Source organism: Oryctolagus cuniculus, chromosome 2 (genome assembly GCF_964237555.1).
Source record: "Oryctolagus cuniculus chromosome 2, mOryCun1.1, whole genome shotgun sequence".
In the NCBI taxonomy this organism is placed as follows: domain Eukaryota; kingdom Metazoa; phylum Chordata; class Mammalia; order Lagomorpha; family Leporidae; genus Oryctolagus; species Oryctolagus cuniculus.
Window position 1 is genome coordinate 92978966 of NC_091433.1, and position 26632 is coordinate 93005597.

Consider the following 26632-nt stretch of genomic DNA (forward strand, 5'->3'; position numbering starts at 1 on the left):
TTACCACCTTACCAGTGAGGAGGCAGTACGGGTAAAATTCAAAATCACTTCCTGCAGATGATGTTTATTTGTTCCACATTTTTGCTTAGTAATTTTTACTGAGCTTCTAGCATGTCAGGGGATGGCTTAGAAGGACTTTCTTATCATAACCTCTCCTGAATAGGTAACTTAAGTAAAAGCAAGTTAAGATAACTTGCTTCGCCTTTCCAGCTATAACTATTGCTACTCATAAGGCTCTGCTATATAAAATATGAAGGTGCTACAGACTGTACTTGTTGATAGTTCTTTTAAAAATATTTTTTGGTGGCCAGCGCCGCGGCTCACTTGGCTAATCCTCTGCCTGCGGCGCCAGCACCCCGGGTTCTAGTTCCCAGTTGGGGCGCCAGATTCTGTCCTGATTGCTCCTCTTCTAGTCCAGCTCTCTGCTGTGGCCTGGGAGGGCAGTGGAGGATGGCCCAAGTGCTTGGGCCCTGCACCTGCATGGAAGACCAGGAAGCACCTGGTTCCTGGCTTTGGATCGGCACAGTGCCAGCTATAGTGGCTATTTGGGAGGTGAACCAATGGAAGGAAGACCTTTCTCTCTGTCTCTCTCTCTCTCGCTGTCTAACTCTGCCTTTCAAAAAAAATTTTTTTGGTGATTTTTTTTTGGGGAAGATTTATTTATTCATTTGAAAGACAGAGTGAGAATGAGAGTGAGGTTTTCCATTTTCTGATTTTTCTCCTGAGATGCCTAAACAGCCAGGGCTGGACCAAGCTGAAGCCAAGATCCAGGAACTTCATCCTGGTCTCACATATGGGTGGCAGGGGCCCAAGTACTTGGGCCATCCCTCTGCTGCCTTCACAGTTGTATCAGCAGAAAACTGGATAAGAAGCACAGCAGCTGGGATGCAAACTGAGAGATCCAACGCACTGTGCCACAACAGTAGCCCCAATAGTTATTTAAAAAAATATTTTATAAATGTTGTGATACAGTGGAGTGAACCAGCAGTTTTACTTCTTTCCTAACCCAATAAATAAATTAAAATGTGTGTGAAGATAGATGGTTCTTGAGTGTTACTCCCAATATTTCTATTGTCACTACCTAGTTTAGCTTCATCTGTATTAAATATTAACCTACTCAAATAGGGGCCCTCTTCTTTTCCTCTAGTGTTTTCATCGTCCTGCAACCAGTATGATCTTTTTTTAAATTTTTTTTAAGATTATTTATTTGAAAGGTGGAGTTACATAGAGGAAGAGGCAGAAGCAGAGGAGTCTTCCATCTGCTGGTTCACTCCCCAAATGACCACATGACTGGAGCCGCACTGATCAGAAGCCAGGAGCCAGGAGCTTCTCCCAGGTCTCCCACACGGGCACAGGGGCCCAAGGACTTGGGCCATCTTCAGCTGCTTCCCCAGGCCATGGCAGAGAGCTAGATCGGAAGTGGAGCACCCAGAGCACCCATATGGGATGCTGGCACTGCAGGCCGTGGCTTTATCTGCTGTACCACGGTGCCGGCTTCACCAGTATGATCTTTATACATTGCAAATCTCATGGCCTCACACTCCTCTTAAAATCCTTTGCTTACTCCCTATTGCCCCTAGGGGAAAGTCCAAAAATGACTTACAGGGTTTTTCATGAGCATGCTCCTTCCTTTAGCCCCACCTTTTACCAGTTTACTTTTGTCCCTGTTCCATCTCTTCCTCCAGTTCTCACTCTCCCACCCAGTCCATACGGAGCCTCTTTTCATTCCTAGATTGCATCCCACTCTCAATTCTAATTTTTGTGCTTGCTATTTATACTTCCTGTAACATGTTTCGTTTCACTAAACTCTCCGAGAGGATGGCCTGTGTCTGTCTATTCGCAATAGTTTATTTCCTGGTTACACTACTGGTTATAATTACTGTTAGCTGCGTTCACTTATTTTTTTCTTTTTTTTCTTTTTCTTTTTTTTTTTTTTTTTTGACAGGCAGAGTGGACAGAGAGAAAGGTCTTCCTTTTGCCGTTGGTTCACCCTCCAATGGCTGCCGCGGCCGGCACACCGCGCTGATCCGATGGCAGGAGCCAGGTACTTATCCTGGTCTCCCATGGGGTGCAGGGCACAAGCACTTGGGCCATTCTCCACTGCACTCCCTGGCCACAGCAGAGAGCTGGCCTGGAAGAGGGGCAACCGGGACAGAATCCGGCGCCCCGACCGGGACTAGAACCCAGTGTGCTGGCGCTGCAAGGCGAAGGATTAGCCTAGTGAGCCACGGCGCCGGCCTCACTTATTTTTAGAGATTAGGAAAAGTGTAACGTGTCTCAGCCATGTTTTGTTGACTAGTGCACAAGTAGTTCTAGTTCAGAATATATTTGAAATCAAAATGAATTGAATAACCTAGCCACGGTAAGGTGACTTCCATGTACTTGTAATAATATCTTGGCTCTGAGGAACAGGAACCTTGACCTGGCTAGGCTTAAACAATAGAGAAATTTGTGTCACGTAATAGGAAGCTTCAGGATTTTTTAATTCAGGGATTCCATTTTTACCTCAAGTTTTTTCTACCCCTTCTTCCTGCCTCCCACTGCACTGGCATCATTCTAAGAGAGATTTCCTTAGAATTTGAAAGGTGACTACTAGCAGTGATTGAGACAGCATACTCATTCATATCAATAGGAGATTGGCTTTTCTTTCTCAGAGGGTCTCTGTCTCTGTCTCTCCTTAGTCCAGACTTTCTTTGCCCTTTTTATTCCTGCATTAGTCAGTAGTGGAGGGTTACTCTGATTTCTTATTCCTTAGACTGATCATCTGTAAGTAGAATGGGAGCTGGGAAGTCACCCATGTCTAGCACAATTTCTTTTACCAATGGAAAAACTAGCAATGACAATCTGCTGGAAATTTCCCATAAAGGAAAAAAAGGTCCAACTATTCTGTTTTTAAAAATTTATTCCAGCTCCCAGATGAGATCATCTCTCTCACACACACATGCATACACAAAGCCTGAGTAATGTTTATGTAGTTAACCATAGAATCTTTTTCTCTCTTTAGATCCAGACATTTAATGTGGATGCACCATGCCAGACTGTGGAAGATTTAACGAGTGGGGTTGTGATGGCCCAGGTTCTTCAAAAGATGTAAGAATAAGTGGTTTATTTTTAAGTATGTTCTTATATATGATATTTACTTGGTTGAAAACATGGATAACAAAATGTATGAAACTTATGTTTTATGTAGAATAAAGACCATAACAGCAGTGATGATTTTGATTGTGTGTGCTTGTTAGGAATAGATGGGTTGCAAGTTTAATTAGGGCTGTAATTGTTACACTCCAGTGGTTTTAGCAGAAGTATTTCTTGTACTTTTTGGCAGAAGTTTTCATGTCAGTGACCAGATTTTGCCATTGTAGCATGATCTGTTACTCCCTTTCTCTTTAGGATTTTGCTCAGATGTTGTCATAACACTGAGGCTTTCCCTGACCTCCCATATGAAATAGCACCAACCATTCTGCTATACTCTACCCCTTAACCTTTCATGTTCTTCAAAAAGTTTGTAGTATCATCTGATAATGTCATGTATTTGGTAGTTCATTTCTATAGTTCTTCCTCTTGCAAACATACACACAGAGAATACAAGCTCCCTACAAAGCCAGGAAATTTATTTTGTTCACTGTTGAGTCCCAGCAACTAGGAAAGTGCCTGGTTTTGGGTTAAAGATTATGAAATGACCATTCTTTGTAGGTCAGAATGGTCAAATGTTAGCAGTTACTTCTGCTTTAATCTGTGTCATGGGTGTTCATGTTTGCTGAATGACTAAAGTATTTGGGATGTATAAAACATCCTTGATTCTTTTCTTCTGCATACTTTGAAAAATAATAGTTTAAAATTGCTATTACATGACTGTTAACTTTTGACCTAGGAATTTTAAAATAAAAGGATTATGTGAATTTAAGAAGTCATTGGGATTGGTGTGACTTCAGGATACTTTTATAATTTGATGATCTGTGGGTTCCCTAGCCTGATGACATTAAAATATTTACATTTGACTGAGGTTTTCTAAAGTTTGTTGGGAATCGGTATCATTGAATGAATTCTTGCTATTACTTAGCTTGTGACAAGCTCTAGAATTGCCCATCTGAGAAGCAAGTCAAGTGGCCAGAGAATGTCTTTGTGCCCTTTGAGCCGAGGACTCATGTTTGGAAACTGCACTAGTATTTGTTGTCTTCTGTAACTTAGTGTACTCAGCTGATGTCTCTAGATGTGTAGGCACACAGGCTCTCAATGCAGTTCAAGAAGGTTTGACTGGAAGCTGACCTGCCCTGATTTCTAGCCCTCTGAGATGAGAGATCTGTAGTTTTCATGGTCTCCTTGAAGAGGTGCCCCAATAACTTTTACCTTTCCAGTGGTCTGGAAAGGTTCACTGAAGTTCTGTAAATAAAAATTATTTGTGGGTATGGGGGCCTAGCTAAGTGAGCTTTTTAGATGTGTATTGGTGGCCGGCGCCGTGGCTCAATAGGCTAATCCTCCGCCTAGCGGCGCCGGCACACCGGGTTCTAGTCCCGGTCGGGGCACCGGATTCTGTCCCGGTTGCCCCTCTTCCAGGCCAGCCCTCTGCTGTGGCCGGGGAGTGCAGTGGAGGATGGCCCAGGTGCTTGGGCCCTGCACCCCATGGGAGACCAGGAAAAGCACCTGGCTCCTGGCTCCTGCCATCGGATCAGCGCGGTGTGCCGGCCGCAGCGCGCTGGCCACAGCGGCCATTGGAGGGTGAACCAACGGCAAAAGGAAGACCTTTCTCTCTGTCTCTCTCTCTCACTGTCCACTCTGCCCGTCAAAAAAAAAAAAAAAAAAAATAGATGTGTATTGGTGAATTTTTTATGTAAGTTAATTTGAATAGAATTGCCGTCATTCAACAAGAAGAAAAGAAAGAATGTGTGTATTATTTTATCAGAACAAGATCTCAGGAATAAGATACAGATGCCCACTCTTGTCACTTCTATTTATATAGTAGTAGAAGTCCTAGCGAAAGAAGTTAGGCAAGAAAAAGATTTAAAAAGTGTCCAAACAGGAAAGGAAGAGTTGAACTTGTTGAAGTTTGCTGATGTTTTATGTATAGAAAACTGTAAAGAGTTTACCAAAAAACTGAGAACTAATTAATGAATATAGTAAAATTGCAAAATACGGAATCAGCATACAAAAAGGCAGTAGTGTTTCTATACACTAACAAACTATCTTCAAAGCAATCAAGAAATTAATCCCATTTATAATACCTATGAAAAAATCAAGTACTTAGACAAATTTAATCAAGATGAAAGATCTGTGTACTGAGAACTATAAGGCATTGATGAAAGAAATTGAAGACACAGATAAATGTAAAGATAATCCGTGTTCAAGGATTAGAAGAAACAGCATTGTTAAAATGTCCATACTACCCAAAGCCATCTGCAGGTTTAGTGCAGTCTCTATCAAAAAATCCAATGATATCTTCACATAAATAAGAAAAATCCAAAAATTTGTATGAAACCACAAAAACTCCAAATAGCAAAGGCAGTCTCGAGTGGGAACAAGTCTTTGAGACATCACATACCTGAATTCAAACTATCACAAAGCTGTGCTAATGGCATAAAAACACACACCAACCAATATAACAGAACAGAGAGCACAGAAATTAACTCACACACCTCTGGATGTAATCTGTTGATTTTCCATAGAGCTGCCAAGAACACACAATGAGGAAAGGACAGCCTTTTCAACAAAGGTGATGGAAAAACTTGATTTACTCATGCGGAAGACTGAAACTAGATCATTCATGTCATACTGTATATAAAAACTAACTCTAGTGGCTGGCACCGTGGCTCGCTTGGTTAATCCTCTGCCTGTGGTGCTGGCATCCCATATAGGCCCCGGGTTCTGGTCCCAGTTGCTCCTCTTCCAGTCCAGCTTTCTGCTGTGGCCTGGGAAGGCAGTGGAGGATGGCCCAAGTGCTTGGGCCCTACACCTGCATGGGAGACCAGGAGGAAGCACCTGGCTCCTGGCTTCGGATTGGTGCAGTGCTGGCCGTAGCGGCCATTTGGGGAGTAAACCAATGGTAGGAAAACCTTTCTATCTCTCTCTCTGTATATAACTCTACCTGTCAAATAAATTAAAAAAAATTTTAGTAAACAAAAAACTAACTCTAAACGGATTAAAGACTTACACATAAGACCTGAAACTAAAACTGCTAGATGAAAATGGGAAAATTTTTCTTGACATTGGTCTGACAATGATTCTCAGGTAACAGAAGCAAAAATAGACAAATGGAATTGCATCAAACTCGAGCTTCTACACAGCAAAGGAAGCAATAGAGGAAAGAGATACTCCACAGATTGTGAGCAAATATTTGTAAGCCAAAGGTCTGATAAGGGGTTAATTTCCAAAATATATAAGGAACAAGGTTCAAAAGCAAGAAAAGAAGTAACCTGATTTAAAAATGTACAGAGCCAGCGCCATAGCTGAGTGCCTTCACATCTGATCAGCTTGGATGATGCCCCTGGAAGGGCTCCTGGCTCCTGGCTTCAGCCTGGCCATTGAAACTGTTTTGGGAGTGAACTAGAAGATTGATCTCTCTCCCTGTCTCCCTCTATCTCTTATTCTTGCTCTCACTCTGCCTTTCAAATAAATAAATCTTTAAAATAAAATAAAAATGAACAAAGGACCTGAATAGACATTTCTCCAAAGAGCACATACAACAACAAGGTTTTGAAAAAAATGCTCAGAATCACTAATCACTAGGAAAATAGAATTTAAAACCATGATGAGATATCACTTCACACCTTTTAGAATGATTGTCATCGAAAAGATGAAAGAAAGATAGCAAGCATTGGTGAGGATGTAGAACAGAAGCAACTCTTTTACACTGTGGGACTGCCATTTTTCAGAATATGTCCAGAGGATACAAAATCAGTGTATAGAAGAGACATCTGCATTCTCATGTTTACTGCATCACTATTCAACAGCCAAAATACAGAATCAACTTAAGAGTCCATAAGTGATAAATGAAGAGAAGTGGTGTAGTTACACAATGAAATACTGTTCAGCCTTAAAAAAAAAAAAAAAAAAAAGGAATTCTGTCATTTGTAACAACATGGATGAATCTGGAAGATGTCACTGTGCTCAGTGAAATAAGCCACACACAGAAAGACAAAAAGTCCATGATCTCATTTAAATGTGGAGCCTATAAAACAATTGGATTCATAGAAGCAAAGAGTAGAATGGTGGTGACCTGAGACTTAGGGGATGGGGGAGAGGGAATGGACAGATGATGGTTAGAGTATAAAACTTAAGTTTGTTAATATTTATTTCACAGCATGGTACTATAGTTGATAATAATGAGTAAATTTCAAATGTTCTCATAGTGAAAAAAAGTATTTGAGGTGATGGATGCTGACCACCTTGATTTAATCAGTCCACATGGTATGCACATATAACATCGCTTTGTAACATATGAATATAAACATTCTAATTTGTTCATTTGCAGTGAAAATTGGGTTCTATAAAGTGATTGTTTCAACATGCCATGGTCTTGTGGGCATATTTCTCCTCAGTACTTTAGTTGTCTACTTTTATTTTTCACTAGATTGTCTTCCTTTTGTTGCAATATGACATATATAGAAAAGTATCTTTAAAAAATGACAGATTTTACTCATAGGTGCATATCTCCTTGTAACTGTCACCAGATTGAGCTTGTATAGAAATTTCTGATCCTGATGGCTCCCTTTATATGCTCCTTCCTAATCAATACATCTTAATGCCAGAGATAGCCATGATTCTGATTTCGACACCATTGACTATTTTTGCCTGTTCTTGGACTGTCGCTCCCCCTCTTCGTGGAGGAACGACACAGGACCCTGCGCTGTTCTTTCTTCTGCTGCTCGGTCCTCCCCGGGTTTGCTGCTGGTTCTTCCCGGGTTGGCTACTATCCCTTCCACCTCCGTGGAAGGGCAGTTCCCCCTGGCCACATTCCCCACTTCCGCAGGGGAGCGGCACACCGCCGGCCGGCTCTCTCGGGGGCTGCACAGGTGTTCCTTCAGATGTTCCCCTTAGATGTTCCTGGTGCATGCCGTCTCTCTCCTCCTTTATAGTCCTCCTCCACCAATCCTAACTCGGCTGCCCACACGCCGAGTACGCTGCTCTCCAATCAGGAGCAAGTCCTACAGTTTATTGGCTGAACTGGAGGCAGCTGTGCAGAAGCTGTTTTCTTCTCTCCCAGCGCCATGTTGTGGGAGAGCAGATGCATAGAATAAGTCTTAATTCCAGTAACTCAGTCCAGTCCGGGCTGCTCCCCACATTGGACATCTTAAAAGTGGAATAATACTTTGTCTCTCATTCAAGCTAATGTCTGTGCGATTTATCCACATTATTGGAGAATATATTGAGCAGCTGTGTAATCTAAGCATCCTCAGCAACATTTTATTACTTCTGTGTTCATTTGATGTTGATCGAATGGCTATTTTGTGTCCAGCACTGGTTATACAAGGATGTATCTTACTAAGGGAGTTGAGGAGTTTATAATATGGGGAGGACCTGATTTTAATTAACTAAGAAAATAAAACTGATATGGTAACAAATTCAACAGAGGAGCGGTATACAGTGTTATGAAGGTTTGTAAGAGGCATGTTTAGCTTAGTCTAGGAAATCATGAGCATTTCACCTGAGGAAGTAGAGATAAGTTGGATCTGAAAGATGATTCTTAACAGATTTCTTAGCAGAGGGCAGGACGTATGCAGAAGTTCTGAAGGATGATGGGATATGTGAACACTGCTATGTTTAAGTGGCTAATGCAGAGGAGGAGCATGGTACAAAATGAAGATGGAATGCTAGCTACCAGCAGATTTTGATGATTAGTATGGGGTTAGTGAAGGGAGATGTTGAAATTGACTTTTAATTTTCTGACTTAAGCAAACACATTGATGTGGGAAAAAGGAAAGAGATCCATTTGGAGGAGTGTGGATGTGTCATGAGCTTAGTTTAGGGAACATTGAAGATGAATGTAATGAGAGATTAAGGAGGAATGCTATTAGCAGATACAGGGGTCTGTTCTCTTGGAGTATTGTCAGGTGTTTAGTTTCAAATGGGAGTTTCTCAGGAGAGATTTATTTACTTGTGACAAGTAAGGAGACAGTGGACAGTTAGAGTTCCCTAAACAAACTGCCTCGCTGAGAAGCAGTTTGCTAGAGCTTTTATATCAAGGGTTAGGGGAGTGTGCAGGATATAGGAAAGAGGGAGCAGAGGGCCCTACCTGCTCAATCAACACACACTTCCATACATTGTATGTTGAAAACTCTTACCAGATCGGGTTCTTGCAGCTTCTTGACTAGCATTCTAGTAAAGGCTTAGCAGACACTGAAGCCAGGAGCAGAGAACTCGATGCAGGTCTCACATGTGGATGGCAGGATCACAATTACTTGAGCCATTACCTATTGCCTCCCAGAGTGTCTTAGCAGGAAACTGGAATCAGGAGCTGGAGCAGGGGATCAGACCCAGGCTTTCTAATGTGGGATGCTGGTGTCCTGATGGGCACATTAACTGCTAGGCCAAATGCCCAACCTTTAAATTTATTTGGGGTTTGGATACAGGAGGCATGAATGAAATCATTGGCCATGTGAAACTCAATCTCCATTCCCTCTCCCCTTGCTGGATGTCAAGGTAAGGGTTGAAAGTTTAACCTTTAATCATGGAATTGGTTGTTCTGGCATCAGACCCCATCTTGAAGCTATCTAGGTAACCCCACAATAAATCACATTAGTATAAAATAAATACTGGTGTGGTCCAGAAGGGCTCATTATGAATTACAAGACATTTCTGTCCTAACTCAAAATTCCAAAGGTTTTAGGAAATGAGTGTCAGGAACCAGGGATGACAATTATAACCTCATGCTGACTGAAACAGAAAGGACAGAAGTAAAAAGTGGTGCTTCAAAGTTTAAGGAAGGGGGACAAAAGGGTCTGGCTCTGTGGTGTAGTTGTCGAAGCCTCCGCCTGTGGCTCCAGCATACCGTTTGGGTGCCTGTTCATGTCCCAGCTGTTCCACTTCTGATCCAGCTCTCTGCTATTGCCTGGGAAAGCAGTGAAGATGGCCCAAGGGCCTGGGCCCCTTTATCCACGTGGGAGACCTGGAACAAGCTCCCCACTCCTGACTTTGGATTGGCCCAGCTCTGGCCATTGTGGCCATTTTGAGAGTGAACCAGCAGGTAGAAGACCTTCTCTCTCTCTCTTTCTGCCTCAAATAAATAAAATCTCTTAAAAAAAAAAAAAGGTGGAAAAAATAGAGAAAAGTCCAATTGTGATCAAATTGAAGGTCAAGTTGTAGACAGTGGAATGCCTTATCACTGGATATCTATTTTTATAGAACCCTAAACTCTCTGGTTTCACTAGAATCAATGCCTGTGTACTTGCATTGCTCAATAGGAGCTAAGCATAATTTGCTGTATTTTGTTGTCATTATGGATGTGAAACTTATTATAGTTAACTCTGTAATACACATTTAGTGGCAGACTACCAAGATGGTTATTTTAGATAATTAAAAAGTCATTAGGCAATAGTCATACCTACAGTCCAAGGACAAAATTACAACAAATGTAATTTAAAGGTCTTTATTGGCTTTTATTCATGGTTCTAGAATTAGACAGTACTTCATTCTATAAAGTAAAGTGAGTGTTCCAATGCACCAGGCAGAGGGGGTTGGTTTTATTGACAGAAAGCAGAAGTAGAAACTGGAAAGTAGATGGGTCATTTCAGAGTTACTTTCCTTGTAAAGGTGAAAGCAAAGGGGACTTCTTTATCTTGAAGCTAAAGCTGGCTTGTTTGGGAATTTGGCTATCCTCTCAGTCCAGCTCTCTCCCGATGCTCAGGTCAGATAAGCAGCTTAGTTTCAGCTGGTTGTTGTGAACTTCAGCTGAGGGACAGTTGAGGTCTGTTTTGTTGGGCCCAGTGTGGGAGCTCAGTCCAAACCAATGGCCTTCTACACATGTTATTTAATGCCAAGAACTGACATTTATTTTAAAAATAATACAGGTTTTCTAATAAAAATGTCATGTTAAGAAACAGAACCAGATTTCTCAGAATGTAGCTACCACTCTTTTTTTGACAGGCAGAGTGGACAGTGAGAGAGAGAGACAGAGAGAAAGGTCTTCCTTTTCCTTTTTTTTTTTTTTTTTTTGACAGGCAGAGTGGACAGTGAGAGATAGAGAGACAGAGAGAGAAAGGTCTTCCTTTGCCGTTGGATCACCCTCCAATGGCCGCCGCTGCAGCCGGCGCACCGTGCTGATCCGATGGCAGGAGCCAGGATCCAGGTGCTTTTCCTGGTCTCCCATGGGGTGCAGGGCCCAAGCACCTGGGCCATCCTCCACTGCACTCCCTGGCCATAGCAGAGAGCTGGCCTGGAAGAGGGGCAACCGGGACAGAATCCGGCGCCCCAACCGGGACTAGAACCCGGTGTGCCGGCGCCGCTAGGCGGAGGATTAGCCTATTGAGCCACGGCGCCGGCTGCGGTCTTCCTTTTCCATTGGTTCACCCTCCAATGGCCGCTGTGGCTGGCGTACTGCACTGATCCGAAGCCAGGAGCCATGTGCTTCTCCTGGTCTCCCGTGCGGGTGCAGGGCCCAAGCACTTGGGCCATCCTCCACTGCACTCCCGGGCCACAGCAGAGAGCTGGACAGGAAGAGGGGCGACCGGGACTAGAACCCGGTTGCCGGCGGCGCTGCAGGCATAGGATTAGTCTATTGAGCCGCAGCACTGGCCTTTTTTTAAAAAACAAAACAACAACAACAACAACAAAAAAACAAAAAAACAAAAAACCCACTTTTATTTAGTAAATATAAATTTCCAAAGAACAGCTTATGGATTACAATTGCTCCCCTCCCCCCAGCTGCCCCTCTTTATGTGACCCAGTGTTTCCTGTTGTGGTGGCTGGTGTGTCATTTAGCTTGCTAATGTAGCACAGTGAATGTGTAAAGAACTCTAGTTCATCTAGATCAGGCTTGACTTCCTACTCTGGTATGAGCCTGGTCCAGGCAGGGAATCTGTTTATCTTGAGAGCAAGAAGAACCAAACCCATATCCAGTAGGCCTTGAGATAACAGGAACTGCCCCCATGTCCTCCTCCCTGTTTCAGCCACAGAGTATCCGACTCACAGATTATCCTCCTTGCGAGTCTTTTTTTGATTGGAAAGAATTAATACTTGATTGCCAAGGACCGTAATTTTTAGATTGTAGTTTTTTAGGTTACCTAACAAAAATGACATTGACTATTTTTGAACTTTTGAATTGATTTTTATAATTCTTATTATTTTAGTTGAATTCATATTATTTTCTTCAAATTGTCTACTTTTTTTAGAGGGTTTCTTTTAAAATTTTTTTATTTGAAGGGCAGAGTAACAGAAAAGGAGAAAACAGTAAGAGATAGAGACAGAGATCTTTCATCTAAGAGATGTTCCATCCACTGATTCCCTCCCCAAATGGTCACAACTGCCAGGGAAACCAGAAGTTAGGAACTCCATCCTGGTCTCCCATGTGGGTGGCGGATGCCCAAGTACTTGAGCCGTCATTTGCCTCCCAGGCACGTGAGCCCTAACCTGGATCAGAAGCAGTGCATCAGAGACTTAAACCCATACTTTAGTATGGGATGCTAGCGTGGTAAGTGACAGCTTAACCCACTGTACCACAACACCACCCCTTGTTAGAGGTTTTATAAGAACATTTTTGGGTGATGTCTGCCCTGTTTACAGCATGCCTTTCTCTGGTAACTCACCTTTCCTGACAGGTGCTGTCCTCCTTCCCTCAGCATCATGTGTGTCCTACTAACAGCCCAGGATGCAAAACACTCCAACTGGATTATTTGGATTTTCCTTAGGTTTTATTTTTTTTTTTTAAGATTTATTTATCTATTTGAAAGACAAAGAGAGAGGTGAGAGGGAGAGGGAGGAGAGAGGAGAGAAAAAAAGAGGAGAGAGGGAGGGAGGTCGAGAGGTCAGTCTTCTATCCAGTGGTTCACTCCCTAGATGGCTGCAACAGCCAAAGCTGCACCAATCCAAAACCAGGAGCTTCTTCCTGGTCTCCCACATGGGTACAAGGGCCCAAGGACACGGGCCATCTTCCCCCCCCCCCCTTTTTTTTTTAATCTAATCAATTTATTTTTTTCCCCCTCCAAAGAAACCTTCTTATTTAAGGAATACAGACTTCATGCATTTCGTAAGTACAACTTTAGGAATATAATGATTCTTCCCATTATACCCACCATCCTACTCACTCTCCCACCCCTCCTCCTCCTCCCTCTCCCATTCCCAGTCCCATTCTCCTCTAAGATCCTTTTCTAATTAACTTTATTTGCAGAAAAGCAACTCTGTACTAAGTAAAGAGTTCAACAATTTGCACAGTAAAAAACAAAACAAAAAGTTTCTCAACAGTTGAGACAAGGGCTGTTCAAAGTCATTGCATCTTGAAGTTAATTTTACTACTTTTTTTTTTTTTTAAGAAACTTTATTAACTTTAATGAAGCACCCAAGAATGATACATCTTTTTGGAGTACTTACACATAATTATAATGCAACTCTTTGAGGACAGAGGTCCTGAATAGGAAATTAGTGCATAGTGACTCTTATTAATGTAACAATTAACACTCTTATGACATCAGTGATCACCCGAGGTTCTTGAGATGAGCTGCCTAGGCTATGGAAGCCTTTTGAATCCACAAACTCCATAAGTATTTAGGCAAGGCCATAAGCAAAGTGGAAGTTCTCTCCTCCCCTCAGAGAAAAGTATCTTCTTCTTTGATGATCACTTCTTTCCACTGGGATTTCACCCACCGAGGTCCTTCATTTTTTGCCACAGTGTCTTGGCTTTCCATGCTCTCATGGGCTTTTCAGCCAGACCAGAATGCCTTAAGGGCTGATTCTGAGGTCAGGGTGCTATGTAAAGTGATTGCCATTCTATGAGTCTGCTGTGTGGACTGCTTTCCATGTTGGAGCAGCCACTCCTTTTTAATTCTGTTATTATTACCAGATCCTTAATCCTATCCATATGATCACTTTAACACTTCAGATGGTATTTTTACCACCCAGCTTAAGGGCATTTAGGGTCCCATGGCAAGTTTTTAAACTGTACCCTTAGAAGTAAGTCCATAGGAATCTGTGTAGAACTATACAGGTTTACAGTTACAAACTTCATACTCTTCGTAGTTACAACCTTAGGAACATGGTGATTCTTCCCATCGTGCCTGCCCTTCCACCCTTACTCCCAACCCCTCTACCTCCTCCCTCTCTTATTCTCACTCTTGGTTTTTGCTGAGATCTATTTTCAGTTGACTTTATACATACATGTTTAACTCTGTTAAGTAAAAAGTTTGACAAATAGTACAAAAAACTGTTCTTCAACAGTCAAGACAAGGACTATTCAAGTCTTTGCTTCTCAAAGTGTCAGTTTCACTTTTTACCATATTCTTAGTTATCACAGGTTAGGGAGAACATGTGGTATTTGTCTCTTTGGGACTGGCTTATTTCACTAAGTATGATGTTTTCCAGATTCTTCTGTTTCATAGTAAATGACTGGATTTCATTTTAATTTTCTCTGTGTAGTATTCCATAGTGTACATATCCCATAATTTCTTTATCCAGTCTTCAGTTGATGGGCACTTGGATTGATTCCATGTCCTAGCTATTGTGAATTGAGCTGCAGTAAACATGAGGGGTGCAGATGACTCTTTCATATACTAATATCATTTCCCTTGAGTAAATACTGTCTTCCATAGTGGCTTTACCAGTTTACATTCCCACTAACAGTGGATTAGGGTACCTTTTTCCCTATTTCCTCACCAGCATTTGTTTGTTGATTTCTGTATGAAAGCCATTCTAACTGGAGTGAGGTAAACCTCATTGTGGTTTTAATTTGTATTTCCCTGATGGCTAGTGATCCTTAGCACTTTTCATGTATTTGTTGGCTGTTTGAATTTCCTCTTTTGAAAAATGTCTGTTTAAGACCTTTGTTGGGCCATCTTCTGCTGCTTTCCCAGGCCATGGCAGAGAGCTGGATCAGAAGTGCAGCAACTGGGGCTCGAACTGGCGCCCATACAGAATGCTGGCACTGCAGGCTGCAGCTTTACCTGCTATGCCACAGCGCCAGCCCCTTTTCTTGGGTTTTAAAATTTGGACTCAAATGACTCTTTAATTGGTTGACCGAAATGATAAAGACATGGAACGTGGATGTAACCAATTGTGTATGGAAGAAACAGAAAAAAGTTGGTTTATAGAGAGAATAATGGTGTAGATGCACAGAAAGAAATGGAGTAATGTCAGGAGATGAGCACTGTCTGCACCCTTACTGCAGTGCTTTGTGAGACCCAACTCTCTTAGTACCATATTGTCCCTCAGTGATCTTCTGGTAAGCCGCCCTTTTTGTCTGAGTTTGTTCAGATTGGTTTCTTTTAACAAAGGAACCTCATCTATTTTTTTGTTTTATTATTTTTTTTAATTTTTGTTGTAAGTTTTGTTGTTATCGTTAAGATTCTATGCTAAAAACACTAAATTAAACCTGACACAAAAATAGATGAGTGTGACTAGCCACATGCATACAGTGAAGCCAGCGCTCTTCCTACTAAGTACACATTGATCAGAGACCCACATAGAAGACCCACATGTAAAACTAGGTAAGACTGGTAAAAGAAAATATAGGAGTAAATCTTTGTGACTTAGATATGACACCACCGTACAAAATAGATACATTGAACTTAATCAAAATTGAAAACCTTCGGGCCCCACACTGTTGCGTAGTGGGTAACCTGCATTGCCAACATCCCATATGGGCACTGGTTTGAGTCCCGGCTGCTCCACTTCCGATCCAGCTCTCTGCCATGGCCTGGGAAAGCAGTAGAAGATGCACCCACGTGGGAGACCTGGAGGAAACTCCTGGCTCCTGGCTCCTGGCTTTGGATCGGCGCAGCTCCAGCCGTTGGCGGCCAACTGGGGAGTGAACCAGCGGATGGAAGACCCTTCCCTCCCTGCCTCCCTCCCTCCCTCCCTCCCTCTCTCTCTCTCTCTCTCTGCCTCTCCTTCTCTGTGTAACTCTGACTTTCAAATAAATAAACAAATCTTAAAAATAAAGATAAAAAAAACCTTTGGGAGTAGGTATTTGGCCTAATATTGGAGCACATGAATTAATTCCTACCTCTAGCTCCAGGGGACAGTTTCCTGCCAATGCAAACCCTGGGAGGCAGTAGTGATGGCTCACCTGCCACCCAAGTACAAGACTGGATTGTGTTTCTAGCTTGTGGCTTTTACCCCAGCCCTTGAGGGCATTTGGAGAGTGAACCACTAGATGAGAGAGCTGGCTCATTCACTCTGTCTTTGCCTCTCTCAAATAAAATATTTTAAAAATAAATATATGTATGCAATATATGCCACAAAGAAAGTGAAAAGATCAGAATGTGAGACAATATTTACACATTGTATGTCTTTTTGTCCTGAATATTAAAATAAAATTAACAACAAAACTCCTAAGGTTTCATAAGAAATTTTTCAATGGGCAAATAATCTGAACTGATATTTTTCCAAAAAGGATACACACAGATGATCAGTAATCACATGAATAGATGCTTAGCATCCTTAGGCATTAGAAAACTGCAAATCTAAACCACAGGGAGATACCATTTCAAATGCACTAGGATTGCTGTAACTAAAAAGACAAATAATTACAAGTATTGGCAAAAGTTTGGAGAAATTGGAACCCACGTACATTGCCAGCAGGAATGCAAGATGGTGCAACTGCTTTTGGAAAACAATTTGGCTGTGCTTCAGATGCTAAACATAGAGTTACGATGGGACTCAGTAGTCCCACTCCTAGGCTCGTACCCAAATGAAACACACACGTATAGACAGAAGTTGGTATAGGAGTGTTTAAGAAGCATCATGGGGCCGGCGCTGTGGTGTAGCTGGTAAAGCCACCGCCTGCAGTGCAGGCATCCCATATGGGTGCCAGTTTGAGTCCTGGCTACTCTGCTTCCGATCCAGCTGTCTTCTATGGCCTGGGAAATTAGTAGAAGATGGTCTGAGTCCTTGGGCCCCTGCACCCATGTTGGGGATCTGGAGGAGGCTCCTGGGTCCTGGCTTTAGATCAGCACAGCTCTGGCCATTGCAGCCATTTGGGGCGTGGACCAGTGGATGGAAGACTTCTGTCAGTCTCTGCCTCTCTGTAACTGTCTTTCAAATAAGGTGATAAATCTTTAAAAAATTAATCAAGGATCACATAAAAAAAGGAAGCATCATTGTTCATAATAGCCAAAATGTGGAAACAACTCAAATGTACATCAGTTGATGAATGGATAAACAAAATGTCATATACTCACGCACTGCTTAACAATGGAAATACTTTCTAAGAAATGGCGTTTCTGTGTGATGGCATCATTGTGTGAACATAGTGTTCACACAACTTATAATGGCTCCAGAGTTACCAGCTGATTTACTTCTTGAGGGACCACTATCATTTATGTGATCAGTATTTCATTATGGGGTGCAAGACTATATATCTGTAAGTGGAATACTGTTCAGCCACAGAAAAGAATGAAGTGCTAATATGTGCTACAGTATGGATAAACCTTAAAAATGTGCTATGTGAAAGAAGCCAAAGAGACCACATATGTTTGATTTCATTTCTATAAAGCATCCAGAATAGGCAGATCTATAGACAGAAAGTAGATTAGTGGTTTCCGAGAACTAGAGGAGAAAATGGGAGGGACAGTTAATGGATACATAGTTTGCTTTTGGGAAGATGGGAATTCTCTGAGATTAGATTGTATGACTGTTGTGTAGTTCTGTGAGTACTGTATGCTAAAATGCATTGTAATGGGTAAATTATATTACATCTTAATAAAGCTGTTTTTAAGTTGACACAGAGACAGTAAAGTTAGTATGTTATCAGGTGACATAACACAGGCATCAAAAGTCGTCCCAACAGATTTCTAAAAAGGCAACTTCGTTGTAGCTGTTCTTTCTTATACAGTTATTAGCTGTACATTTTCCTTTTCATAATAAAAGCTAAAAATTCTAAGTAACATTTAAATCAGCTTCATTCAAAACTAATTTGAATAAAGCATAGTACTGATTGTATGTATTAGGTTGAGTGATAGATGAGATCTAGTTTTCTCAAACACATCTGTTTCACTGTGTTCTGTTTTGGGTTGAATAAAGACAGTTGTGGTGCTATGGAAAGACCTTCGGGGCTGGTGCTGTGGTGTAGTGGGTTAAGCCACTGTCTGCAGTGCTGGCATCCCATTTGGGTACCAGTTCAAATTCTGGCTGCTCCATTTCTGTTCCGGCTTTCTGCTAATGCACCTGGGAAAGCAGTGGAGAATGGCCTGAGTGCTTGGGCCCCTGCATGTGCATGGGTGACCTGTAAGAAGCTCTTGGCTCTTAGCTTCAGCCTGGTCCAGCTGTGGCCATTTGGGGAGTGAATCAGTGAGTGGAAGATCTCTGTCTGTCTGTCTGTCTCTCTGTCTTTAACTCTGCCTCTCAAATAAATAAATAAATCTTTAAAAAAGACCAGTTGACTGACCTTGGACTTAGGAATTGTGGAGTAGGACAGCACTGGAGTTCCATTATGGTCTCAAACAGATCATTTAATATCTTAGTCTTTAAAATTTGGTTTATTTTTTAAAGTTTTTTTTTTCCTTTACTACCTAGTGTTTATTGAGAAACATAGGAGGTTTTCCCAGGAAAAATATTTATGTTCAGATTCTATCCTTGTTTTGATGTTTGCTAACACCATAGTTATCTTAGATTTTAAGCCTTTTGCAAACAGAAATTGTGTCCAACTTTGGTGCCTAGTACTACATCTGAGGAAATAGGTTTGAAAAAATTAGAATTGTAATGTTTGAAAAAATTGGAATTCAATGATGTTATTGGTGACCTTTCTGGTAAGTGAAGTCATTAAAATAATAACTGAAAAACTCACTTTCCTACCGTGATATATTTGTTTTGTCTATTTAAAAACATGTTGTTGGTTTTGACTTTTTAAATATACATGTGTTATCTATAATTAATTTTAGTTTAATGTACTTATCTATAACTTGTTCTTAAAATAAATGTAAATTACCATTTTTTGCCTTTTAGTTTGTGATAAAATGCATATTTTTATAAAATAACAGTCAAGTTTTGATAAATCTGTAATAGCATGCACTTAGTTTTATAGTGGCTGATATGTGGCAAATACATTTTTATGGTTCAGGTAAGTGATGATATGGATTGAGATTCAGTTTTCTTTGTTTTTTGGGTTTTTCTTAGCTTGCTAGCTACATGACCTTAATATATTAGCTTTTCCTTATTTGCAGAGATCCCGCATATTTTGATGAAAACTGGCTAAACAGAATCAAAACCGAAGTAGGAGATAATTGGAGGCTAAAGGTATTTTTATTTTTCCATCTGTTTAAGAGATCTGTGTGTATATAATATGTATTGATTTTTTTAAAGTCTGATGTCTCCAGTAAGCTTTAGAAATTCAGGTGACCTATGGTGATATAACACAGAATTGAAGCTTAGCAGTACCTGAAGTTTCTCATCTTGATGTGACAGAATGTAAGTCAGTAAAGCGTGATGATGCAGGCATGGACTTTGGGGCCATGAAGATGGTAGCGGGGTGTATCTCACAGAAATAAAGTTAGTATGTCCAGTACTTAGAATAACAAAACACTGAGACGATGAACCATTTTGATTTCCTTATTTTTATTTAAAGATTTATTTATTTATTTGAAAGGCAGAGTTAGAGGCAGAGGCAGAGAGACAGATCTTGTATCCCCTGGTTCACTCCCAAAATGGCCACAATGGCCGGAGCTGGACAGATCCAAAGCTGGGAGCCAGGAGCTTCTTCTGGGTCTCCCACGTGGGTGCAGGGGCCCAAGCCCTGGTGCCATCTTCCACTGCTTTCCCAGGCCATAACAGAGAGCTGGATCGGATGTGGAGCAGCCAGGTGTCAAACTGGTGCCCATTATGGGGTGCCAGTGCTGTAGGAGGAAGCTTAGCCTACTGTGCCACAGTGCCAGCCTCTCATTTCCTTCTTAGTAACCTTATGTTTCAGTATTTTTGAAACTCCCTTTTTACCGTTTATACAGTAATGTTTTCATTATACTTTTAAAAATGGTGGTTGCAACCTAGTAAGTTATTTCTTTATGTTTTAAACTACAGGTTCACAGGGAGTTGCAAACCAAAAGAAAAAAATGTAGAGAGAGGTTCTGTGTGCCCTTCACCCATGTGGTAACATCTTGTGTAACTGTTATACAGTGTCAAAACTAGGGAACGGACATCGGCACAGTTCACATTGCATTCTGATTTCAGTCTTACTGCACTGTTTTGTGTCCTGTGCTTTGTGAAATGCTGTCTTAATTGTGGCTTCCTATAACATCACCACAATGAAGAGGCAGAACTGATTCATCACCACAGGTGCTGCCTTTGGAGCAGCAGCCACACTACCCCTGCTGTTCTGTGTCCCTATCATTTGTTAGTTGACTTTTTAAAGGAATTGTTTTCTTATTTTTATTTGAAAGGCAGAGTGATAGAGAGATCTTCCATCCCTTGGTTCACTCCTCAAATGGCCACAACACCTGGAGCTGATCTAGGCCGAAAAGCAGTCCAGAGCTCCATCCTAGTCTCCTAATGGACTTTAAATGCTAAACTTGGTTTGTCTCTATGTTTCCTCTAAGATACCTGTTCGATAAGAAGTATTGACTGTTTAGGTTTTAGGTCTGTCAAATATAATTCCTTTTTTTTTTTTTTTTTAAATTGTTAGTGAATGGAAACTTTTTGTTTGAAAGAGAAAGAGAGATCTCCCGTTCTCTGGCTTACTCCCCCAAATGCCCACAACATCGGGGGCTGGCCAGGCTGAAGCCAGAAGGCTGGAACTCAGTGTTGGTCTCTCACAGGTGGCAGGGACTCAGCTGTCTGCACTGTCTCTTGCTGGCTCCTGAGGTGTGCATTAGCAGGAAACTGGAGTCTGAAGCAGAGCTGGGTCACAAACCCAGGCAATCCTATGTGGGGTGTTGACACCCCAAGCCACAGCTGTACCAAGTGCCAATCCCAAATGGAAACTTTCTAATGGCACTGTTTTAATTTTTAAGCAATCTTTCAAGAACAGGCTATTGAAATGATTACCTTTTAATGTTGTAAGATGTTTATGATGATTCATGGATGTTTAAAGCAGTGCTACTTACTGTTAAGCAGAGAGGGAGCTGCACCTCCCCCTGTGCACACGAAGAAACCTCCACATATCTTCATTTGACTGTGGCAGTGGTAGTGATATAGAGAATGATATCAAGGCTGAAATTTCTAGTGTTCTTGTTTTACCCTGTGTTACACTTCTTCTGTTTTATGATGCCACTGATTAAAGTTGAAATAAAAAGCTTTCTGTGATGGAGGAAAACTGCCGTTTTAAATTATATTGATTCATAAGACTCAGATGTTAAAATATGAGAAAAATGAACACCATACACGATTCATTGTGTAGCCCAGTTTTTCAAGTATATTAATTTTATTAATGCATTTTTAAAAAATAAATACACAAGAGTTTTAGTTTATTTTCTCCCATGTTTTGCCACTGGATTGTACCGCAGTGACTTTTTTTTTTTAGATCTTTCCTCTGGGTCACTCCCCAAATAGCCACAATAGCCAGAGCTGGGCCCATCCGAAGACAGGAGCTTCTGGGTTTCCCATGTGGGTTCAGGAGCCCACAGGGGTCATCCTTTGCTGCTTGCCCGGGCACGTTAGCGGGAGCTGGGTCAGAAGTGGAGCAGCCGGGATTTACCCCCACTTCCACAGCACCAGCCCTCGCAGAGACTCTTACTTAATAGCTCCAGGCTCTGCTTTTTCTGTTCAAGGACCTCTTCAAATACAGATTGAGCACTTCGAATTTGAAATCAAACTTTTTGAGAGCCAACTTGATCTTGGGGCAGGCATCGTGGCCAGTGGGTTAAGCCAGTGCTTGGGACACCTGCATCCCATATCGAATAACTCCTTTGTTTCCAATTCAACCTCCTACAAATACACTTGGGAAACAGTAGATGAGGACCCAAGTACCTGGATCCTTGCCCCTATGTGGGAGACCCTGATGGAGTTCTGGGCACCTGGCATTGGCCTGGCCCAGCTCTGGTTGTTTTAGGCACTTGGGGAGTGGACCACTAGATGATGACCGTGTGTATGTGTATGTATGTGTGTTTCCCCCTTTCTCTGTTACTATGTCTTTCCAATAAACTTTTGTTTGAAAGATTTTAAGGAATAGGTATTTGGTGTAAAGATTAAGATGTAGTGCCTGGATTCAAGTCCTGGCTCTACTCCTGATTCCAGCTTCCCGCTAATGCAGACACTGAGAGATAACAGGTGATAGTATTGGTCCTTGCTACCCACGTAGGGAACCCAAATTGAGTTCCTGACTCCCACCTTCTGCTACAGCCCAATCCCAGCCATTTGGGACATTTGGGTAGTGAATCATTGGATGGGAGATTGATCTCTCTCTCTCACTTTCTTCTTTCCTTTCTCTGCCTCTCAAATAATTGAAATTTAAAAAAATTTTGATTTCAGAGTATTTTGGGTATTTGATTTTCAGATGAGTTTTATTCAACTTTAGTATACTTCATATAGAGTGATTGGTTGGCTCATAAATTTCTTATGTTAAATTGTATTTGTATCTCTTACTCAGTTGTTTTCTCTCTCTTTAAACAGATAAGCAATTTAAAGAAAATTTTAAAAGGAATCCTGGATTATAATCATGAGGTAAGGATTTTTTTACTCATTCTGCTTGGAAATGTTACTGTAGGATAGCTTAATTTTATAGTAGTTACAAGAAAAGGAAAATTTGCCTTAAAATTAATCAATTTGTCTGCATTGTAGTTTTTGGATACTGCTTTAAACAACTGTCTGTTAGGTGATCGGTAGATGAATAGTCTTTTTTTACTGTATTTTGGGTCATATGGAGATGATTGTTATTTTTTATTGAATTTTTTAAAAGATTAATTTGAAAGTTAGAGTTACACTGAGAGAAGGAGAGGTAGAAAGGGAGAGAGGTCTTCCATCCACTGGTTTACTCTCCATTTGGTTGCAACAGCTGGAGCTGTGCTGATTCAAACCAGGAGCCAGGAGCTTCCTCCAGGTCTTCCTATGCGGGTGCAGGGACCAAGGACTTCGGCCATCTTCTACTGCTTTCTCAGGCCATAGCAGAGAGCTGGATTGGAAGTGAAGCAGCCGGGACTAGAACCGGCGCCCATATGGGATGCCGGCACTGCAGGTGGCAGCTTTACACACTATGCCACAGCCCTGGCCCCTAATTTTTGTTGAATTTACTTTATGCTACCGTTGTCTCCTTTCTTCCCTGACTTGTGAAGGTAGACAGGGTCTGTGCACCTCCGCTGCTTTCTTCCATTTCATTCCTTGGCATACCTCCACCTGTGGATGAACTCATTTTAGCCTCTGAGTCTGTACCAGAACAGCCAGACATTCCTGAGGAGAAGTTGGGCAATACAGCTAACTAGTTTTCATGTTAAGTTTCACTGTAAAAGACGTCCAGTGGACACTGCCCTGCTAGAAGCCAGCTGCATCATTTCCCTACAGTTTGTTTCCCCACAAGCTTTACCTGCTTTTATACCTACATCTGTTCCCATGACCTCAGCCTGCCCATCTCTGTGAATGACTTACCATCTTGCCCAAGCCTTTCTGAAATCATGGCACAGGCCTGCCTTCTCCCAGGCCTTCAAAATGCATGTTTCTCCAGGCCTGCTGCTACCCTCCAACCCCTGTCCCAAGCAACATTAGCTGTAGCTTAGATTACTAAAATAGTCTCATTCTTGTCCCCTCTGTAGTCTTTTATCCAAAGTAAGGCCAGAATGATTTTTAAAAATATAAATTTGATGATGTCAGTTTCCATCTTTAAGTCTTCCATGGCTTTCTATGCTTTGAGAGTCAAATCCACATTTTTTAAACAAAGATTTATTTATTTATCTTAAAGAGTTACAGAGAGAGAGAGAGAGAGAGATCAATCGATCGATCGATCTTCCATCCACTGGCTCACTTTCCAGATGGTTGCAATGACCAGGACCAGACCAGGCCAAAGCCAGAAGCTTCATCCAAGTCTCCCATGTGGATGGCAGGGGCCTAGACACTTGAATTGCCCTGTGCTGCTTTTCCCAGGCTACTGGCAGGGAGCTAGATCAGAAGTAGAGTAACTGGACATGAACTGGCACCCATATGGGATGCCGGCAGCACAGGTGTAGTCTTCACCTTTTATGCCACAATACTGGCCCCCAAATCCACATTTCTGGTTTTTTTTTTTTTTATTTTTTATTTTTTTTAGATTTATTTATTTATTTATTTGAGAAGATAGAGCCACAGACACAGAGAGGGAAAGACAGAGAGACAGGTCTTCCTTCTGCTGGTTCACTCCCCAAATGACTGCAATAGCCGGAGCTAGGCTGATCTGAAGCCAGGAGCCAGAAGCTTCTTCTGGGTCTCCCACTTGGGCGCAGGGGCCCAAACACTTGGACCATCTCATCTTCCACTACTTTTCCAGACCACAACAGAGAGCTGGATTGGAAGAGGAGTAACCAGGAGACGAACTGGCGCCCTTACGGGATGCCGGCAACCACAGTTGGAGGCCTAGTCTACCATACCACAGCACTGACCCCCAAATCCACATTTCTTACCATGAGCTTTCAGGTGCCACATGACCCCTGCAATCACCTTTACACTACTTCTCCCTCAGCCATCGCACCACCACCATTGTGTTCATCTTAGTTCCCTACTTGTTTTCCTCCGAGCCTTTATACCTGTTTGCAGTGCGCTCTCCTCCTCTCTGGTCATTGCTAACTCATGCTCATCTCCAAGACCCTCTCCCTTGAACATCACCCCTCATCCCATTCCTCAGTCACACCCTTCCTCTTAATTCCCTTTCATCCTTGCCATATCAACTACCTTCTTTTTTTTTTTTTTTTCTTTTTAAGATTTATTTTATTTATTTGAAAGAGTTACTTAGAGAGGTAGAGCCAGAGGGCGAGGGGGGGTGTCTTCCATCTGCTGGTTCACTCCTTAAATGAACGCAATTTCCAGAGCTGAGCTGATCTGAAGCCAGGAGCCAGGAGCTTCTTCTGGGTCTCCCACTTGGGTGCAGCGGCCCAAGGACTTGGGCCATCTGCTGCTGCTTTCCCAGGCCATAGCAGGGAGCTGGATCTGGAGTGAAACAACCAGGTCTTAAACCAGCACCAATGTGATGCCTGCGCTGCAGGCCAGGTCTTTAACTTGCTGTGCCACAGAGCCAAGGCCCATCAACTACTTTCTTATATAATGAGAGCAATGAAGTAAGTGACGCAGTGATTGTTACATACCAACTCCTGACACAGTGCTGTCACACACTAGCTGGTCTGAATTTTCTGATCATCTTGAATATTATTTTAAAATACTGAAAATAGGGGTCAGTGCTCTGGCGTAGTAGGCTAAGCCTCTGTCTGTGGCACTAGCATCTCATGTGCTTACCAGTTCAAGTCCCAGGTGCTCCACTTCTGATCCAGTTCCCTGCTAATGGCCTGGGAAAGCAGCAGTAGATGTCCAAGTCCTTGGGCCTCTGCACCCATGTGGAAGACCCAGAAGAAGCTCCTGACTCCTGACTTTGGATCAGCCTAACTCTGGCTGTTGCAGCCATTTGGGAAGTGAACCAGCAGTTGGAAGATCTTTCTCTCTGTAATTCTGCCTCTTGATAAATAAATAAATCTTTAAAAATAATAACAATGTTAACTTTAAAAATAAAATATTGAAAAAAGATTTTTCCAAGAAAAATATAGTATTTAAGATACGTAAATGTGCACACCAGCCTAATATTAGATATTTTGCTATACGGACAAGTCTTTAATGTTTTGTTTTTAGTCAAGTTTTATTTCCCATGGGTATGTTTATTAGATCTTGTTGGCTGAGAAGAATAATTTTGTTTTTATGTTTAGTGAAATAAGCCAGTCCCCAAAAGACAGAAGCCCCATGTTTTCTCTGATATGTAGTAGTTAATATGGAATACAAAAAATAGATAGGAATGAAAAAGGGATCTTGTGATTTGATTGTTGTTCTTAGCCCTTGTTTATACTCCTGTGGAACTGTTTTCTTTCTGCTTTTTGTTGAATATTATGGTTAGTGGTACATTTAGCCTGTCATTATAGAGTACATTGAAATTATGTTGTTGAAAAAACTAAAAGGGAGGAGGGAGGTAAGGGAGGAAGAGAGGAAGGCTGAGGAAGTATGGTTATCTTAGAATTGTACCTATGAAATCTGTTCTCTTTATATTAATAATAATTTTTAAAAAGGGAAAAAACTTATTTATTTATTTGAAAGGCAGAGTGACAGAGAGATCTTCCATCCGAGATCACTACAGGTACACTCCCAGATCACTACAACAGCTTGGGCTGGGCCAGGCTGAAGCCAGGAGCCTGGAACTCCCATCTGAGTCTTCCACATGGGTCGCAGGGACTTGAGTGCTTGAGCCATCATCTGCTGCTTCCCAGACACAGTAACAGAGAACTGGGGCAGAAACAGTGTAACTGGGACTCAGAGGGGTACTCCAGTATGGGATGCAGGTGTCCCAAGCAGTGGCTTACCTACCCTATTGCCACAACACCAGCCCCGAAATGCTTTTTTTCGTGGGCATCAT

The 26632-nt window shown here is 41.9% G+C and overlaps 1 protein-coding gene across 3 annotated transcripts in view; it reads left to right on the plus strand.

Moving 5' to 3' along the window:
• The window catches only part of HOOK3 (hook microtubule tethering protein 3), a 127148-nt gene that overhangs the window by 6400 nt on the left and 94116 nt on the right, over window positions 1-26632 (plus strand). For all 3 annotated transcript variants that reach the window (XM_002720760.5, XM_051832317.2, XM_051832316.2), the window contains exons 2-4: window positions 3005-3090; window positions 19299-19371; window positions 22675-22725. In XM_002720760.5, coding sequence (XP_002720806.1) covers window positions 3005-3090; window positions 19299-19371; window positions 22675-22725 — 210 coding nt within the window. The remainder of the gene's footprint in view (window positions 1-3004; window positions 3091-19298; window positions 19372-22674; window positions 22726-26632) is intronic.